The 20,480-nt window shown below is 36.2% G+C and overlaps 1 protein-coding gene across 5 annotated transcripts; it reads left to right on the top strand.

Annotated features, from left to right (window-relative positions):
* The first annotated feature begins 359 nt into the window (after positions 1-359).
* Positions 360-19,990, top strand: LOC129257937 (proline-rich transmembrane protein 4-like). 5 transcript variants are annotated; one of them, XR_010292880.1, is made up of 4 exons: positions 470-801; positions 8,183-8,441; positions 12,419-14,059; positions 14,205-14,728. XR_010292880.1 is itself a non-coding variant. In XM_054896378.2 (3 exons), the coding sequence occupies exons 2-3, from the start codon at positions 8,283-8,285 to the stop codon at positions 14,000-14,002; spliced, it is 1,743 nt and encodes a 580-aa protein (XP_054752353.2). In that variant the 5' UTR covers positions 360-801; positions 8,183-8,282; the 3' UTR covers positions 14,003-19,990. The 5 variants fall into 5 exon arrangements, 3 of the variants coding, with proteins under 3 accessions (XP_054752353.2, XP_063952288.1, XP_063952289.1); XR_010292881.1 differs by lacking the exon at positions 470-801 and adding an exon at positions 2,279-2,532; XM_054896378.2 differs by having other exon boundaries at positions 360-801; positions 12,419-19,990.
* The last annotated feature ends 490 nt before the right edge of the window (positions 19,991-20,480 follow it).

The following is a 20,480-nucleotide window of genomic DNA, read 5'->3' as shown; positions in this document are numbered from 1 at the left end:
TTTAAAATATCAGATAATTCTGTCAAAAAATACATTCCCTTCTTTAAAATAATTGAATTCAAACTAAAAAATTAAGCAGAATTCAAACTTTATTGTTTTTGTTATTAGTGCAAAAGTGTATGTAGGCCCTACACGTTGGCCTACATGGTCCTGTAAAAACTACAAAAAAGGGGTCTTTCATAGTAATGACTGTTATATTCACAGTAATTTCCATCAGACCAGTTTCCTTCAGTACTGTTACCTGATACTGTCTGGCACACACTGAAGGCCATTTAGACTAATATGAGCATAGATAATAATTATTGAAATTAGATTTCTGCTGGTCCCCTCTTGCTGTACATTATATTCCTCTTTCTATTGATGATGCAAGCACGAGACAGCCAATGACACACGCCACTGTTTACACACTGGCCTTTTAACGTCTCTTATCATGTGAGTGGTAGTAGTATTGAGTACAAGTTTGCTACTTGTGTGGACAAAGCCAGAGAGTATATTGACTGTGCGGATAGCAGTGGGGTGGTTGACTTCATCTCAATTTCTGATCTGTTGACACCAACATCTTCTGAGAAACAACTCGGAACTCTGGAAGACCAAGTTGGACTGGTATCTTGATATTTGGGGATTGCATTTCTTTTGTTTTCAACAGTGTTTTCATTTGCAAGGGCAGTACATGTGTATTGCAGGGAAACCATTGAACGTTTCTTTTGTGGGAGTGCATCCATTCATAGAGTTGGTTTTTATGGTTTTTAGATTCTCGCTCGAGGCCTACAACTGTAAATAGTACACCTTTTGCACGTTGTGGTGAGTACATTGTACATGTAGAACATTTATGCAGTAAACTGGATTTATATATGAACTCACAGTGGAAGATTTGTTTTGTTTTTCATGGACTTTTACCCGACTTTCTTATGCTGCACCGATGGACTTTTTCAAGTTAAAGCGTTAATATATAAAGGACAGGTACTGTATTACACCAATTCTGCATATAACTGCTGAAGTCTTGAATTATGATATACATTACATGTATACTTTTGTGATGGGTATGATTGCATTCATTCCTTTTGAAAACAATATTTTAGGCCTAAATATTTTTGTTTGTAGGCTTTGTGTCTGTTTCTGTTTATGGTAACTCCCGTAGGAACTCGGCAGGACAGCGTTTTGCTGGTAAACGCCAAGCTGGTATAAAACCAATTACCTAGGAAACAATTTACGTCTAGGTTAATCAGTCATAATGGCTGACTTTTTAGACGATTGATATTACTCTCGGGCCTTTTTATCAAAGTGGAGACAATGGTAGTGTGGGGACTCAAACTCACAACTTGCGATTATTAGTCCAATGCTCTAACCACTTGACCACACGACTCGTAATCTCCTATTATTTATGTGTATTAGTTCCTGATATGAGGACAAAAATGAAACTAAAAATGGAAAACTAATTAGTTATTTGACAGAAGTCAATTCGAAATCCAATTAGTTTAATTGAAACTTCATATTTGGAAGTGCCGAATAATACACAAGTGAAACTTCTTGTATCATATTTCACATTTTGCTATATAGTGGGAAGGAATCTTGCATGGGAAATGCTATACAACAGCAACCAAATGTTTATTCCACTGAAGAGTCCTACAAAATAAAGTTTTCCTTTCGCTTTTATCATTTTGACTAATTACTGGTACATTACTCTTTTTTTTTGCATGCAGGCTGAATGTGTTTCTCTCCAAAAAAATGAACAAAGCAACAACAAAAAAGAAATAGAGGGGATAGGTTTTCACAAAAAGGGACATATTTTCATCACTTCTAAAAGAGAGGGGAAAACATACAACATGGTATTCTTTACATGCAAGTTGGTCAACAACACTGTTCCCACCCTCTTTAAACGTGATTCGCTCATCATTTCACAAACATTGATCAATACCAGTATGTGTCATTGAATTACTTGCATCTTCCAACCTCTTTCATAAACACATTTCAAGAGCATTAATCAAGAACAATGTCTGTCATTGAATTACTTGTGGGATTTCAGTTGAACAATGAAATGAAAAACCAAGATGTATGTATAACAGATGATGCCCAGACAAATTACTGGCTTTCATTTTTGGTGTAGCTGTGAGTAATCAGATTTAACTTTCCTTCGGTTATTGATTATCATTGGCAGGATGTTGTCTGTAGCCATTGTGTAGATCAAGGCTAGAGGTGCTATTACATAGACCGATGGGTTAATATTGATTGCTATTGACTACCATGTGATAGTCCTTACTATTACCAATAGCTCCATGCTATTACATTGTACTGTAGTGTATATTCACTTGTCCATTTCATGTAGGCATGCATGAGTCCAGTGAACTACAATATAATAAAAGACCCTACAATGTAGGAACCATCCTTTTTTTCAAGATGGACCCTTGAAAAGGGAAGTAGGAGATGGTCTAGTAATAGTATGATAAAGGATGTTGATGATGAAGAAGATAACAGTTGGTGGGGCATGGAAGCAACGCGTGAATCATTAGTGTGGGATATGATGCTGTAACTATGGTAATTCATTGCTCATTCATTCCCCTTCATATCAATTGTGTTGTGCAGTCAGATACTCTCGGGAGCTGCTAAAGTCATTAAGATATTGAATAATTTGTTATATTTCCTTTTCTGTCTCGTGATTCATCTGTTGAGGTCAATTCATTTGTTAAAACTGTGTGGGTTGATTATACTCTTGAATTGAATTGAATTTATTTTCCACATTCTCATTATACCGTAAATATACAAAGCATAATAAACTAAATCAAGAAAAACAACTAAGAAAAATTACAATGGAATTTAAGTTTGTGTGTATCAATTTTTCAACTGAAAAATACCAAGGAATTATATTATGGAGGTTTATATACATGTGGCAGTTTTTCTGGAAGAGCAACTTGCAAATTATTTAGGATAGTGCACTGCAAATTTTGTGTCTCATAATGCTTTAGGCATTTGCATATAATATGTGGTTTATCTCTGCTGTAAATTGCTTTTATGTGGCATACTACTGTACCTTGGTAAGCTTTTTACAATTCTCTATAGTACCAGCTTAATTATTGCTTAAAAGGAAATACCACAATTAGGCATATTACGTTTTAACTGTTCATGTTAAGTAGTTCCTTTTCCTTATGTCCATGCTCTACTTTTATTGGTATTGTGAGTGGGATTTTTCCTTCAAGGTAAAAGTGAACAGTAGAAGGCTATTGAAATAACATTAAAAAGATAACAAGGCTTTGGTTTTATCATATATGTTACCTTTATTTTGTTGACAGAATTCGGTCTAATGCAGATGAAGTATTAAATAACAGTGGTGAAAGGGGGGGGGGGTATGGAGCAGTCTGCCCCCCCCCTCAGGGGTGTGAGAGTTCAGATTTTTTTCGTTTGGATTTTCAGCTTAATTTCAGCTTATTTTTGGCTTTCCTCTGTACAAAAAGTATGGGAGCTCTTTCTATTTCAGACTTTTTCTACAAGTTTCAGCTTTTTTCAGATCTTTTTATTTGTGACCACTCACACCCCTGCCCCCCCCCCCTCCCGGCGGATTTCGCCGGATTTCCAGCTAGTGGAAATACATGCCCCCAAAATGTCTGTAACACTAGAATGGCACATACTGTATTCAGAGAATGATATACATGTAAAGCCATCGAAACCTCCAAACATGATTGCTTTTCCAGTTATTCACAACTTTGGTCAAGAATACCTCAAACTGATTAAATGAAATATTGAGGATATCACCTTATCAAGGATCGTCCTCTTCCTGTATTCATACCATATTTCACTGGTGTGTTTATTAAAGGTGAAAGATAAATATTTGCAAACTATTTTTGTATGTATGTACATGACACTGTATCAGACAATTTCTTCTTTATTGTTGACCAATTGACTTCTTATTTATTGTGTATTGTGTATTGTATTTATTTATTTATTGCACTAAAAGCATGTGACATGCTGAAATTGTAATTAACTTTAATGCAATGTAAAAAAAAGAGAAAATGATTAAGTATTCTCCTTTGTAAGAAAGTGTAAAGAATCTATATGATCCTGAAGACAGAGTGTCTACTAGATTTTCATGTAGTTGTAGATACAGAACACCTCATACAGTGTTGTGATATGTAGCTGGTCAACTTTCAACTGCAGTACTGAGTCAGCCCTCAGCAAGTTATTGGATTCAATGGAGAATTTTTTTCTCTTTTTTCTTATTTAGCCTAACACCCCCCCCCCCCCCTCCTTGTCCCCTGTGACTTCATTGTGTTGTTGGTTCAATATCCTTGTGAATTAACAGATTAAAAAAAATCATATCCTTTCAAAAGTTCTTGGAACTTGTTGGATCGGAACCGAAGTTTTTGAAGTCATTGTCATGCAATGAAAGAATATTATTCATATTACATGTAGGTGGTTTCAAACCGCCTCGATCATAAGAATCCCTGTTAAATTACGAGAACTTTTTAAGGCTAAAAAATACCCATTAATTATTCCTGCATTCACACCGCCCCGAAACATACCCTTCGGGATAAGTTCCGGAAGTTACGAATATGCGCAGTATGGTCTGATAAGCAAGTGAGGCGCGAGATTCAAAATCACTACCTCAGCAGCCACCCAAGGCACCCGCGACCAACTACACGCTGGGCTGAAAGTTCCCGTAAATTGCTTTCACATTGCCAAAATACCTGCGACCTTGGAAAAATTCCCGCGAAAGTTCTCATAATTTTGACAAATACCTACTATTTAGTGGGTATTTTCTTTCGGGGAGATTCGCTTTCACACTGCCAATATTACCTGGTATTTTCTGATTGGGGTAAATTTCCCGATCAGAAAATACCTGGAACTGACGAACTTCGAGGCGGTCTGAAACCACCTAGTGGTGTACTTGTACTTTTTCATGCACCCATTTACATTAAACTACCGATGAAGTCAATGACATTTGAAAGGGATGAGTATCAACATGCACATAAAAATCTTCTGATCTTGACCCTGATTGTGGTTTATTTGTAATCTTGTCAAGTTGAAGTGGTGAATGAAATTCCCTGGAAGTCAATATTGGCAAGAATGCTTCCATTTTCCAAGTACATGTATGCAGTACAACCTCATTTTGAAAGAAATTGTATTGCCGACAGTTAGGCAGCATTTGACTTGAACTACTGCATATATATACGTAGGCCTACAAGTTTGTGCCTGTCCTGTGTGAGAAAATTATGCTTTTACTCTCTCCATAGTCCTTTCTCGGTAAATTCAATCAAGAAATTATTTTGTCATGTCATATTTCTTGGCTCTATTTATATTGTAGAAAATATGTTCCTGTTTGTGTTAAAAGGTTGGACTTTGTATGATGCTTTCCATTTTGTGAATATATTTTTGATTATTTTAGCCAGTGACACAAATTCTGAATGGACTCCTCTGCATGTAAAAAACAAGTTGTTGAATAAGAAAAATACCTGTCATCTTTGTATGATTTGTATTTTGTATGTGCCCTTTCGTGTCTCAGCATTTTTTTTATTTTTGGTGATGTATGTATTGAATCACTCTTCTTTTTTTTTTTTGCTTTACATTTGAAATTCTGTATTTATGCATTTTCCTAGATCTATATGGTTTTTTTTAATATCAACAGGACCATGTTGACAAACATATCCAAACATTTAGGCCTATATGATATAGCTTAGGCCTATATGTAATAGTTTTTCAACCGATTGCTCTGTACGTAAAACCCTGTGCATATGGCAAGCGTGATGCCATACAGTACCTCAACCAAAAGAGGTCGCAGTTGTAATGCTGTAATAATGCCACACCCTCATTTATTGCCCAAAACAAAGAGGTTAATTAGGACTGTGACTCATTCCTTTGTTATCCTGATGGTGAAGTTTTATTACATTTCACACTTGTCTGTCAAATATAGGACTATTGACATCCATTCTAGCTTACATAATCAATACACTGATTATCATTCAACTAGAAATGCAGTGGAAGCTTCAAAAAGGCTTATGGAGAGCTGTTGAGGGGCTGTCATACCTGCTTTATCCAGCATGTGCCAATTATATGCCTATTATTAATATCACTTCTGGACGTATGGCAAACCATTTTCTCATTTGATCCTATCCTACATTTAGGCCTATTACTTGTTATAGATATCAGGAATAGCCTTTTGTTAACAACACAAAATAATTTCTTGATACAAAGAATTTAGTTTTTTGATAATTAATTTTGTGTAGTTAAAGAAATGCCAGATAATTAATTTTGTGTAGTTAAAGAAATGCCATTTTTGACAGAATGAAGTTGATATATCAAGAAATAGGATGAATTGAAAAAACAGGTTGCCATTCCTACATACATGTACATTGATATACGCTGGCTGAACAGTGTCGATCAGGCGACAAAATACACTGGGCTCGGGCGATTTCACCCCCAAAGAGAGCCCTGGGAACTAAAAAAAAAGGAGTCATGGAAAATCCCCATTTGTTGCAATGTTACACTCATTCAATGAACAAGGTTATGATATAACCTTGTTCTCTGTTGTATCTCCATGTGTGGCAAAATAAGGGTGGCAATGTTTGGCTTATTTTCTCTTTTTCTTTGGGACAAATGCTTGATTTTTTTACACTGACAGTTTCCATTACACCTATTCATCATACAACTTGTCTCTTAAGTAAATTTGATTCTTTAAATTATTTTTTTCTTAATTTAGAATAGAGATTGAAAAATGAAAATTTTCTTGCCATACATACTTTCTACCAATAGAGGGCGTACACAAAAATATGCCCAAAATTCAAGTTTTTGAGCGCTCTGGTGAATACAAAAATTATTCCCAAGTTACTAATGGAAAATAAATTGCAACTGTATGGAAATTAGTAATTTTGGTCACAAAAGTGATATTTTAATGATTTTTTAAAGTGTGTGCTCTGTACAGCATTGGCATGCCATAGTCCTACCTGTAGATTCCCCACAGGCAGGATGGTTGCAGTGAACAAGTGCAAATATAGCTTACCAATGTTGCATATTCAGGCAGTAAGATGTGAAAGAATCCCCCCCCCAAAAAAAAAAAAAAAACTTTATATATTATAGTAACAACAGGCACAAAGTGCATTACACTAATTGGTCTATACCGTGGATTGGTTAAACTTTCATGATTCATCTCATGAAAAGTATTTTGTGATTAATATCTGATCTTTCAGTTGCATGTGAAGAATGCAAAATACTTCCATCAAATCAAAACAAGGAGTAATTATCTACACGCTGATGACCACATTACATTGCCAAACTATGTTTGGATACATGTACATGTAGCTCTCCAACTACAGCACATGATACGGGTACTTACTGACAAATAAGAGTTTCTCTTTCACTAGAACTTTAATAGATGAGTCATTGTAATTAAAATAACCTACATAATATCATTAAGTCTAGTTTTTATGCTCAGCAATAAAAATCACCAAACACACATGGTATACAACTATTTATATGTACAGTTTACCGTGCAGTACGTACTGGTAGATTTGTGTTGATAGTTCCGTACTTCAAATATTTGTTTGTGTTTTTCAGTGATCAGTGGTAAATTCAAAACATATTTATATCCGTCATAAATATCTGTGGTTATTTATATGTTGAATTAGTATGGGTTTCACTTTTAAAGGTGTACAAAGTTGAACTGATCCTCTTCTTTGTGAAACAGAATGTGGTGTCTTTAGGTGTGAATTATTTCAATTCCTAATTATTCTTTTCATAGATAAAAAGTAAACCCCCCATCCCTCTCTTTGATCTGCTCTACAAATAAATGTACATATAGATTATTTAAATTATTCAAATTCATATATTGTCTCTTTTATGGATACATATTTAGGGTTAATAAAATTGCATTCATTGTAACCCTTCTTTCTCTTTCTCTCTGTCCCCCTTTCTCTTTCTCTCTCCCTCTCTCTCTGCTCTCCAGATGATGAGCTCCTAAAATATTTGGATTATTCAAAGCATATGCCTAATTATCTTTTTCATGAATAAGTAGTAGGGGCCATTAATTTAACATTCATGTTTACACCTCCTGTGGCCTTTTCTCTCTCCCTCTTTCTTGGCTTTGCAGAGGATATACTTCTCAATTATTTAGATTATTCAAATGCCTAATTGTCTTTTTCATGAAGACATAACAAGGGGTCATTAATCGTGCATTCTTCTTTCTCTTTCTGCTCCACAGACTGGCATGACGTGATCTCCACACCCCAGCCTATCACAATGGTGTGATTCATCCTCCACTTACGACCCAATCAAACCAAGGCATTTCACCGAGAGACAAGATGGCACGAAGGATTGTTTTCCAAGCGACTCTCTTGCTCCTGATAGTGTGGTGTGGTCTGAGTTTGGCCCAGGTCTCTGGTCCCGAGCCCACGGCGGAAGGAGAAGCAACCGGTGAACCTGGTCCTCATCCTGAAAACGAACCGGAGCCAGAACCCGAGGTATGATGAGCTCTTATCTGATTTGTCTGTAGTCACTTCAGAGTAGGTGATCCTTGAAGGTTTGCACGATGGACGGTACAGATATTGTGGAGGAGGTTTACTGTTCACTGCAGTCTTGGAGGATGTTTCATAAAGCTGTTCATAAGTTATGAATGTCTTTACACATGACTGATGACTCTTTTTTGTGCTAAATAATAACTATGTAGATGACTTAGCAATTTAGAACATGACTTGTTCCAGTCATGTGTTTTGTTTTTAGCTTTATGAACAGCTTTGTGAAACACTCGCCTGAAAAGGACAGTTAGGTGGTGTAGTGATAAAGATGAAAATCAAAAGGCGAGAAAGATTAGAGTTAAACAAGGACCGTACACCAGATTAGAATGATGACTTGGAGTAAGAATCGTGTTGAGATGAGTAGAGAAGTGGTTGAGCGGCGCTGAGTAGTGGAACAGCTTGAGAGATTGTAGATGAAAATTGGAGAGTTAGAGTAGATGCGATGAAGAGTCAATTATCTTGGTAGCTTGACAATATTGCTGCCAATATAATAAATGTGGAAAAGCTACAGAATATCATAAATATTTCATTTTATAGGATTTTCTGTCAAAGTGTAAACTGTATTTTACGTGTAGATCCTCAATGTAGAGAGGAATGGGGTTTGTGCAGTCTTGGGTTTCCAAACTGGGGCATAAAGCACATTACAATAGACTTGCCTCAGGATGAACTTGTTTATTAAAGATAAAGTGCATATCCGGGTCTGTTACTGTAAACTTACCTCAGCTACCATACAATACCAGCAACCTGATAGGAGCAGTATAGCCTTGACCCTGGATATGTTCACAAAGCATGGTTGGAACACAATTTCTAAAAATCAAACATAAGTCTCTCCACATCTTCAATCAACTGTTATATTTGCAAATAGTCTGCAGGTACGTACTGTATGTAGCCTTGGTTTTTGCATAGTGCGTAATGCAGAGTTTGAAGCACTGCACATTTAGGAGAATAGATTTACTTGCTGAAGAGGGGGGTTCTTCTTTTTATTTGGCAACCAGTCAATTCGACTATTTTCGCTATCATAAATATTATATTATATTCACGTTTGTTTTCTTTGAGGAAAAAAAAATAGGGGGCCTGTATATAAAGTAAAATTCAAATATTTCTTTCTTTCTTCTTTTTTTTCTTTTAGTTTCTTTTCTATATATTTTTTTAGGGTAGTACAAGGATTTCAAGTCGAGTAGGTGTGTCTCAAAATTAAAACCAGGGCTTTTACTATTTTTAAAAATATGTTTGATATATAGGCCTACTACCGGTAGTATGCAAGTAAAACCTAGGATGGAGATGACAGAGACAGAAGGGTTTCAATCTAGTCTTCTTCCTAGATATAAAGACCTGAATTGGTTAAAGAATAGAGATATTTCATTGGGAGAGTTACCAGTACTACTAAATACAGTCTAGAAAATGAAGGACCAACTTGACCCAGACTCTTAACCAAGATTACTGAGTCTCAGGTGGATGCCCAGAATCCCAGTTATATGCTTGCTCCTAATTGGCTGTAAATCAAGTTCAGTTTTAGATGATCCTATAATTGCATTCAAATGCAATTTTGATGAAGCATGATCCCCCCGTGCATTTATTCCTAATTTCAATAATAAAGTTCTATCACTGTAACTGTGTAAGCCTCATAAGGACGTCTGAGACTGACCGTAAAACTTATTAGTCTTTTCCTAAACATACTTTAACTTATAATTTTTGCCTTTATTCCCTACTTGAAATGCACCCTAATCTAAATTTATATCTCTAATCTAATGATCTCACTGAAACTTCATTTATAAAAACAAAAAACTGTATTATTTGCCTTTTACCTGTCTGAAGCCAGATTATCCTAAAAGTTGTACCCAAACTCTGTTTCGACAAAAAACCCTGTTCTTTTTGGAAAACCTAAGAATATCAATGTGAGTTCATTGTCTGTACAACTATACCTTAGGTATACTTGGTTTCCCAAACTTGTTGACATGTTCTACAAACATTTCTCAATTCTCCTTGGATGTGGTGTTCTGCATCAGTTCTTGTGTGCCAATACATTTTGCTATGTGACATGCATCTATTCATATTTAGTACAAATATTGACTTCCTCAGACAGCCCTGTTTCCCTAAGTATAATTAGGCTATGGCATCAATTAACAAGTATTGGCTTCCATTTCTAAAACTGTTGATCACCCTCAACATTTAAACAGTTCCACAACACTTACTTTGGCGACAATTGCTCTGCTCTAAATTTCACACACTTATCGAATGACCAACTTCAACCCTGGGTTTAACACTATACCCTACAATAAACCTAACCATGAACCTATAAATATAAAACCATTTTGCAATGCTAATCCTACCTCTTTACCTCTTACATGTCCATGAATTTAAGCCCTGAGCAATTGTCGCAGGAGAAAATTCCGTGTCGCCCATTTAAACTTGCACACAAAACCATTTCATGTCATTTGAAAGCGGTGGAAAACCTATTCATGCAATTATTGCCCTTATTTCTCCATCCCTGAGCCTTAGGCAAACATGTATCTTTGAAATCCTCAATTCAACCTTTTTTGTGATTTCTCAAATATAACAAATCTAGGGTTTATCAGGTTCTTTTTGAAAATCAGTCAATTAGAAACAAATTTAGATACAAAACGGTCATCTTTAGCACTAATGTAAACTTGCCAACAAATATTTATTCTTCTACTTCCTGCTTTTGGGGGATGTTAAAATCCTTCTGACATTTAATTCAAATAAGATTGATATTTTGCTGAGTAATTTAGATATGTGCTGTAATCTACTCGGAAACCTTTACCAGTATGCTGGTACAATAAAATTTTACTGTGATCAAAACAAAAGCTAATACAAATTCAGAGACTGTAGCTGATACATGTATGATGATTGAATATTAAAATTCAAATTTACCAGCATGCATGTATGAAGGAGCAGATTATCAACTTTTCACTTGTACTGTACCTTCAGCAAAATTAAGTTCTGCTGACATAATGCATTATTGAATTAATTTATCTGGAAAATAACAGGAACTTGTTACTTTTTTTTTAAAAGATCAATGGTAAACTGGATGAAGGGAATTCGTAACTGATCTGTCAGTGAGAATACAGTGTAGGCAACCATTTCAACCTTGTGTTTTGTAAACTTGCAGGCAAAATATCTGTTCATGTATAACATATTGCTATTTTTCACAATCTAAATATCTGCAATACTTGATAGGCTTTAACATCATAGTGAATAGGGATTTTATAGGGTTCTTCTTTATTTACCAGGACTATTTTTTGCATTTTGGACGTGACAACAAGGCCATAAATGACCATGTCCTTTTCAAAAAGTCATTCAACTATTAAAGGCATCAGTGTTTAATCTCAGTATGACTTGTCACTGCTTGGAAAATTTTTTTTTTTCATGTTTTCTTCAACATCAAAAGTTGAGGTACTGTATAGCATTAGGCATTAATTAAAAGTTGAGGAAATAATCATTTTGAATAGCGACAATTTTAAGTTTCACTGGGATATTCATATTTCCCCCAGTAATTTTACTGCACACTCCAGTTTGACATTGTTCTTTCATATTTTGATGCAAAATAATTTTTGCTTTTTAAATTTCTTTTGTATTAGAATATGATACATCCTTTTAGATGGCACTACACTATATTGCTTTAAAAAGAAAAGAAAAACTTTCTATGATTAAAGTATTACTTGTCTGGTCATACATCTATGCCCTTGTGTATATTTCTTCATATTTGAATCATTTTGGCAAACTTCATGAAATCACACTGTGATATTAGAAGGGCACTTGAATATTAAAGTTCATAATTCAGTATTAAAAATGCTTCAAATACACAAAAAGAACTTTGGTTTTAAGATATCCCCTCATTTTTACATCATGAATCACTCTCTTATCGTTTCTGCTTTTGTTCTTGATCTAATTTCTGAATACAGGGAGAAGGTGAGCCAGAACCAGAGGGTGAGAGTGAACCGACCGCGCAACCAGACTCGCCGTTTGCAGAACCGGTACCAGCATGGGACGTTGCCCTACCACTCTACAAGTGGGCATGGCCATTTCACATCTACCTGCTTGGAGTCCTCTTTGCTCTCCTAGCCGTCTACTCCCTCGGAAGTATCATCAAGCTTCGAGAGCGACGGCTGCTCAGCCATGGCTACTTCATCGCCCTGAACCTGTTGATGCTGCTCATGGGTGTCATCAGGGCAGTGTACCTGCTTGTTGATGCCTACAACTTCAAGGGTATCTGGCCCAACGTCGTAGCATACCTGTTCCTAGGTACAGGGTTCCCCTGCCTCACCTCAGCATTTAGTATTCTTTTCATGGCCCTGCTGCAATCGACAAAAACTCGCCTAGTACCCCCATCCATTCAGAAGCCCAAGTACCTGGCAGTGGTCATCATATCTCATTTCGCCTTTGCTTTCATAGCCGATGTGGTGGTAGGACTCTTTGCTTCTGCAGCAGCGTTGCTCCTGGCTTGCCAAGTAGCGTTTGTTGTCTGGGGTGTTTTCCTGACAGTTAGTTACCTGGTCATATTCCGTCGTCTCTACAGGTCATCCGTGAGGAAGTTCAGGGAGATAAGCCGGCTGAGCGTGAGGACTTCGTCCATCATCCTGCCAGGAGAGAGACCGTTGATCAAGCCTAGAAACAACTGGGGTAGTGCAATAAGAATAACATTGGTAACTGCTTTTCTGGGTCTCCTCATTGCAGTCCTGCAGGTGTACGGCATGCTGGTGGTGTATGGGCCTGTTGGTGGCCAAAAGCAGATCCCTGACCCATGGCCTTGGTGGGGATACCAATTCACTTTCCGTGTCCTGGAGTTCTTGATGTGCGCCCTGATGAGTTACGTTGCAACGCAACCATTCCGTTACACCAAGGATGGTAAGGAGAAGCCTTGCGTGTGCCTTCCTTGCTGGCATGTAATCCTTGAGGCATGTGGTAGGAGAGAGAAAGAGGTTCTCCAAACAGAAGAAGAACTTAATTCACATGTCTGGAGCAGTGCCTTTGAGCCATGCCTCCCCAAGAAGCCTACAATGTACAGTGGGTTAGCCGCAAAAGAAGCATCAGCATACTCCCAAAACACAAATGTCAACAATGCATCTGTGAATATAAACCTGGAACAAAGGGGAGGCACCGACAAAGACTTGCAGCTCGACAAGAGCATGAACTTGAACGGGATGAAGAAAGCGAAGAGCACTGAAGCCATTGGTTCGGAGCTGAACAACAGGACAAAGTCACCTCCAATAAGTGGAGCCCCTTTCTTTGAAACAAACAATTCTCAGGTGGTGAGGAATGAGCTTCAGGCTCCGATCCAGCGAGGGGACAAGGTGACTAACTGTCGCTCAATGCCCATCCAACCCTCGGCGGATGGTGAGTGGGCGGGACTGGAGAAGACACCGAGCCATCATTCTGTGTCTGATGTCATCCATACAGACAAACCAGTGGATGTATCCGTCTGCAGCAGTCCTGCGGATATTAGCGTGGATGTCACTGAAGAAACACCTCTCAATCCAGCTCAGTAAGATACCTTTGCAGAAATCCTGTCTTGTGGTTGCAGATTTCATTCACATTTTTGGTCTGTGAAGAATTCGAGGTTGATAGGGGAAACACGTGAAGTATGATTTCTGCTAAAAGCTACTGCTAAACATGGTTTAGTGTATTTGTGAAGTACCTATTAAAGATAGTGATTATGCGCCAAGATGGCTTGGTAAATGCTTTGTACAGTGTAAATAATGCCTTTGAGGTTGTCTATAATTACTTCATGTTTATCGGTATTTATATGTATTAAATCATTTGTAACATTTGTACATTTAAAAAAAATCATAGTAAATATGGTCATTTAGCCTTCATTGCCATTTGAACACATTTTCATGGAATTCTATTTCAGTGAAATTGTGTGAATATTCTTTTTTTAAATGCAAGATATTCCAGGGACTGTCTGTTAATATACCAAGCAAAAACAATTCTGAAAATATGTGCCATACTTTTCGGCAATAACTCCTATTATATGGTTCACTTGGCCACCCAATCCGACAGGGTTCTATGATAGTGTGGAGACACAGACCCTAATTTGTGTTTTAATCAAGAAGTGGGTCTTGAAAGAAACCACTCGCTCAAATTGTAATTTGTTCTGAAGAAGCTAGAATGGACCATTCCCATTCTGGTTCTGTAATCAGAACATTCAGATCGCTTGTCAACAAGCTCAACTTTTTATACCTTTGTTAATAAAAGTTGATTTATTTACCTCAGAGTTTTGTGAGACAATTTTTGTGTATGATAAGCATCAATTATTGTTGTTAAGTTATGGTTAACAACTGAAGACTACTACCATAAACTCCTCTCTGATAATATGACCTGTATTGTGCCTTTTGATTTAAATTCCGTGCTGGATATTTTCTAACCATTATGAGAAGGATGGATTTGTGTTAAAAGGAACACAAATTGGAAAATTATTTAACTTATTGATAGCCCCATAGAGCTTTAATTGAATATATATTATAGCTGATCTGATATGAAGTGAATATTTTTACATGTAAATAAGTTTTTGAGATATACATGGGCATCAGGTATAACTTGATTGGTTATTTCAATTTTTTCCCAGATTTACTGGAAGTCAGGGTGATTTATAATAATGGAAATCATGTATTTTGATCATGGTGCTTTCTTTACAATCCTCCATCAATTTTATTGATTTTATCAATTTCATCAAAGAACATAAAGATAATTAGAATTTAACCAATAGATTTCAAATGAACCTTGAATGATATTCTCCTATTTTTCCCCCAAAATTAAATTTTTTCCTGCCCGCTAAATTTTATTTGGTATAAGGCAAAGTTTATTGAGCCACATTTTATTCTCAGGAATGCTGGCATTCTGCTTCAGATCTCGGTCATGTGGTTAACCTTCATCCAATCAGATGCAATGATTTCAGTAGATTATCACAGTTTTGGTCAGTGTTGTGCTTTGGACCAGAAAGCCGAGGCCAAGGACAAGACCAGGGTCAATACAAGGTACATATGTGTAAACTCACAAAGACAGAGACTCAGATTATGCTGGTCACTTTCCTTTCAAAAATAGTCGTAGACCCCGTGCCCATCTACGTTTGTAAACTAGTCTAGAAGAAACCAGATTAACGTGTAAATGGGAACGTTCAAAGTGGTTTTGGAAGCGATCTTCCAAACAGGTTTGGAAAACCATCTTGCAATATAGTTTTCAAGACTGCTTTGCCTCGTTAAACTGGCTTAAGGTGAGGACACAGCTGTTCTTCAGAAAGCAGTCTTTGCACCGTGTGTGCATGTTTAGCGTGCTATACTCGGTGTGGAATGTCTACGCTGCTATTCCCAATTTTATGCAAAACATGTAACTGCAATGAGAGCTTTTCCATATAGCAACAAGACCACTTTATGTGAAGTGGTTTTGAAAACCAGTTCAGGAGTTTTCAATGAGGATGCCAGCCAAGCAATCTTCTAAACTCGTTTAAGGGAAACCAGTTCAAGAAATTGTACTGAGAATGGGGTCGTATTGTCATTCTGATATCCTGTAGTGTATCACGATACGAAAATTATTCTGGTAAGCATAACTCACAGTGGGTTGTACTTTTGAAATCCTTGCAATAGCTTCAGATACATGTAAAAAGATTACATATTAAAAGTTTTAATTGTACATTTTGCCAACATTAATTGTGCATTTCCCATCTGTGTTTATGTTAATAATAGCATTTAATTAGCTGCTTCAACTTCTTCATTTACTTGCCAACTTTTGGACAAATTGTCCATTGGGAAAGATGCAAATAGAAAACTTGTTATTCATTTTAAGTGAGTAATTAAAAGTCCCAAATGCAGTAGTTTAAAACAAGTTTATGTGTATGACAAGCTTTAACAAAAGTGAATAGCATGTTGTGTTTGCATTTTGTGCGTGTTTTCATTTCTTGGTGAAAAGCAATGTTGTGTGTTGAATTCTTGATGTGTAAATATTTTGTTTTGGCACTTTTGCTTTGTCAAATTGCATAGTGCTTTTCTGTCATTTAGAGTGAAGCAGGCAACTTCATTACCTGTGTATTGTAGAAATGTCTTCGGTAATATTCATTTGTAGTATTTTGTACAGAAATTGAATGTACACTGTACACAGGCACCATAAATTGAGCAAAGCTTATGGGAATAGAAAGAAACAGTACTGTGCTTGTGATCCTATACTGTTATAGATTAAACATAATGCTGCCAGGAATCATCTGAACGCACAGTTTATAGCTTGTCCAAATATATTTAATATAGTTATAAGAAAACGTTGGCCCACTTTGTAGATGTGCCTGGAAAACTGAGGTATCTCATCCAGCACAATCAACATATCAACAGATAGCAATTAGGTAACTTGATTACACATTAGAAATATTAGTCATGTAAACATTGAATATTAAAAGCTTGTAAAGATATCAGTTAAAAAACAACACAAAAGAATACAACCAGTCCTTTCCAGGACTATCACTTAGTGACATCGCAGTCCCTGCTGTTAAACTGTAAATGTATATCTCTAATGTTCTTTAGATGCAATGAGAGTTTACAATTACTGTAAACCAGGCTTTTTACCGAATGTTGGACTAGCCATTACTATTTCGCCTCAAGGAAAAATAGTCATAATGCCAATCCATTCGAGGATATTCCCTCTATACTTTCTATAGAAACGCCTGGTATGTTTGTTTTATATGACTTCTTTAAAGGTTAAAGATAGTCATAGTTGCAGCAAACAATTATTTCATGAGAAAGTCTTTTAAATCAAGGTTAATTGTCAAAATGTTATCATACATCTAGATCTGGTACATTAATGTAAATATATCTTTGTAAAATCATGAAATCTTAGCTTGAAAATTGATAATTCTGATGATCACTAACACAGAAAAGAAAAGCATATGTGGGACTTCGAAGAATACCCGACATTTGATGGAATTCCATGCTTATTTTGCTCATTTCTCAGCAATTATGCATTTTCTTCCAGAGCTATGTGGCACATAATTTTTATTTATTCATACAAACTCTTTGGTGGTAATTTCATTGGATTCTGTTCAAACTCATTTTGAGATCATTGCGATAACTGACATTTATCTTTAAGTGTGAATGACAGATCTAGACCTAGTTGATCCATCTCTACCCTGGCCCAAGATCAAGAGCTGTGCCGATTGACCTACTTCTCTTGTCAACCCCCGTGTCGCATCAAAAGAGCTGACCGGTAGAGACAAATGGCCTTTCGGTGTGTTCAAGAGATTTCATGGTCTGTTAATCCAATGATTGAGTAGTGTATTATTCCATCATTGTTATCACAGCCAAGCAAATGTTCCTCATTTCGTTTTCAGCACCATTCACATCATAGCTTGATTTTGATTGGTCACATGATGTCATTTGAACCAATCACAATACAGGGTTTAATTCATGTAGGATATATAAAATATATTCTTCTATGCAATGTAATATCTTAGAGCTTTATAACAAAAAAAAGATGGTGGTTAAATGGTATTGTGTTTATGGTGATGGTCTCTTTATTAATAATTATTTTAAGAGATTTAGAGGTAAAAGGCAGCTGGCTGCATGCAGAGCAAAATACTTTTTGTTACTTATTCTTCTACAGTTGAAAATAAAAAGAGGGTAAAATATTGGTCAACAACTTCAAAATACAGTAAACAAATCACTGTAAAAAATATGCTATTTTACTGTCCAGACTAGTTTTTAGTTATTCACCACAAATTCCCTTCAAGGTGCATCTATTTTATTATAAGATTTTTTTTCTTCTAATTTATAGCACTTGCATTATTATTATGTACTTGAATCAAGATGAACCATAAAATTGATTTTACCAGTGATGAAAATAGTACCATTGTTTATCAAGTACCAATGCTAGTTACTAATACCAAAGTAGTAGTACTGAAGTACGTGGTGAGCATTTCATGAAAGGTCTTGTTGGATATTTTCTCTGACAGAGACTCTTTGATCCCATAGTTACCAAAGAAATGGTCAGACACGTTTGCTTCTCAGCCAGTCAAAAGCAAGGAAAGTTCTCATGTCTGAAGAGCTGTTGAAATTACACCACCAGTGTTCACAGAAAACCACACCAATCATTTTACACCAGCGCTAAATCCATGGTGTTGGTCAACACATATAACAAACTGTTATTTCAACAATATTTGGGGTTTTATGTTCAAGCTCCATGTATGGTGTATCTCTCTGCCTTCGGAGAGGGTGTTGTCCTCTTGGAACACTGAATATCATCTTTCTGAACTCTGTATTTTTTTTTACAGTGTATGTTTTCTGGGTATTGTACATTAGAATCACCTCTCATTTTAGTTGTGCAGCTTTATTTAAGAAATTATTTTGAATATGAATTGTGTTGGGTGAACAATATCATTCAGGAAAGAGAACAGGAAAATGAAATTACTGATTTGACGTCTTTCTTTGTGCTTCACAGGGGACCTGGTCGCATAGGCCTACATGTTAGCATCCTCCCTGGTCTTAACTCCTACATTTGTGATCAATTATAAACACTTCTTCGTCACTCATTCACTAGATAGGAATTGGTCATTAGGAATATTGAGGAGGGGGGGGGGGGGGTATGAAATAGTACTTTATAGGAACTAAAAATTTCAGTTTGTACTTCTCATTGCTAAGGAAATGATTTTTTTTAAATCTATGTATATAAAGTACTATATATGTGTTTATTGTGTTTGCAAAGACTTGTACAATGTGTGAAACACTTGGTTTCGCAGTAGTGCACGGTTCATTGATATGCATGCATTTAGTAAGATTGTTTTGAAGTGTAGCCAGCTTTTTATATCTTGCCATCATTAATTGATTGCTGTATTTAGTATTCATGTAAGTGTGGGGGGGGGTGCTCAAAAGTACTACGATGTCGTATTAAACATATATATGTGGAAAAAATAGGAACTTGGCTCAGAATGAGATGGGGAGAGCAATGTCAGTGTACAATTTTTCCGGTCTAGCGCCAGCTATCGTCTGTTGCATTACATTCAGTCTTGCGCTTTTTATTGCTTCGCGAAAGGCTCTCCTTGCATTGTTCTTTGTATGTATTTTCTATACGGTAAAATCTTCAGCGGTTATTGGGTATGGTTTGAATATTGTATTTCGACTTTCAGTCATTCTATAAATGTGGAATAAAATGCACAAAATCATTGAGAAATTTACTATATATAAAAAAAATTGTGTGTATTCGTTGGTTTTATATCCAGATGCTAAATTGAGGTTTGATTTTAGTAACCTTGTCTCTCGTCACCATTCTCCCACTTTCTCTGTGATCTCTCTCTCTCCCCTCCCTTTTTTTACCACTCTCCTTGCTTTTCAATGTATTTTACAAAAGCTAATTAAATATTTCTTGTAGGATAAACGGTATTATTCATTACAAAGAAACAACCTATATTTATAGAACTTTTGATTAACCATGGAATGAATAAATATGTATATTTGGAGTGATTTTATCGTAAATAAAATGTATTTTGGATGACAACCCCAAAAGTGTGTATTGCTGGGTTTCATTTTTATCAGGAGACACACAGAGATTAATCATTTGTACCTGCAGGTTTGTGATTGGTTGCTGAGTACATGGTGATGAACCAATCCGTATCCTCGTGTTAACAAATGAGAGCGCGTGTATGAGATTATTAACGTGTCAGTATTCTCGTTTCAATGAGTGAGTTGTCGGTGTGAACTGAAACCTGATTCGTTGAACTGATCGCTTTTAGTTATAGAGGGGGGGGGGGGGCGTAGAGTTTGTGAGTGTGAGATATAGAATTTCCCCTAAGTTTCCATTCCAATTCCATCATAGATATAAAATAGATGAAAAGTGAGAATTTTAATACTTTAAGAACATGCCATACTATGGATAGTGCAGTGAGGGATCGTCACCTCCCCCAATTTGGTCTCCAAATTTGACAATATTTTCAGTTCTATTTTAATTAGTTTTGTTTTGTTGTTACTCTATCTAATTGTATGTTGTATTATGTAA

The sequence above is a fragment of the Lytechinus pictus genome, chromosome 3 (assembly GCF_037042905.1).
Source record: "Lytechinus pictus isolate F3 Inbred chromosome 3, Lp3.0, whole genome shotgun sequence".
NCBI lineage: Eukaryota > Metazoa > Echinodermata > Echinoidea > Temnopleuroida > Toxopneustidae > Lytechinus > Lytechinus pictus.
Note: the sequence above shows the minus strand (reverse complement) of the source record. Positions and strands in the feature narration are given on the sequence as shown.

What these genes read in the sequence shown, in the direction of transcription:
- LOC129257937 (XM_054896378.2), top strand. Translation starts at nt 8,283, where the DNA reads ATGGCACGAAGGATTGTTTTCCAAGCGACTCTCTTGCTCCTGATAGTG. An exon ending in AACCGGAGCCAGAACCCGAG is followed by an intron (nt 8,442 to 12,418) that starts GTATGATGAGCT and finishes TTCTGAATACAG; the next exon opens with GGAGAAGGTGAGCCAGAACC.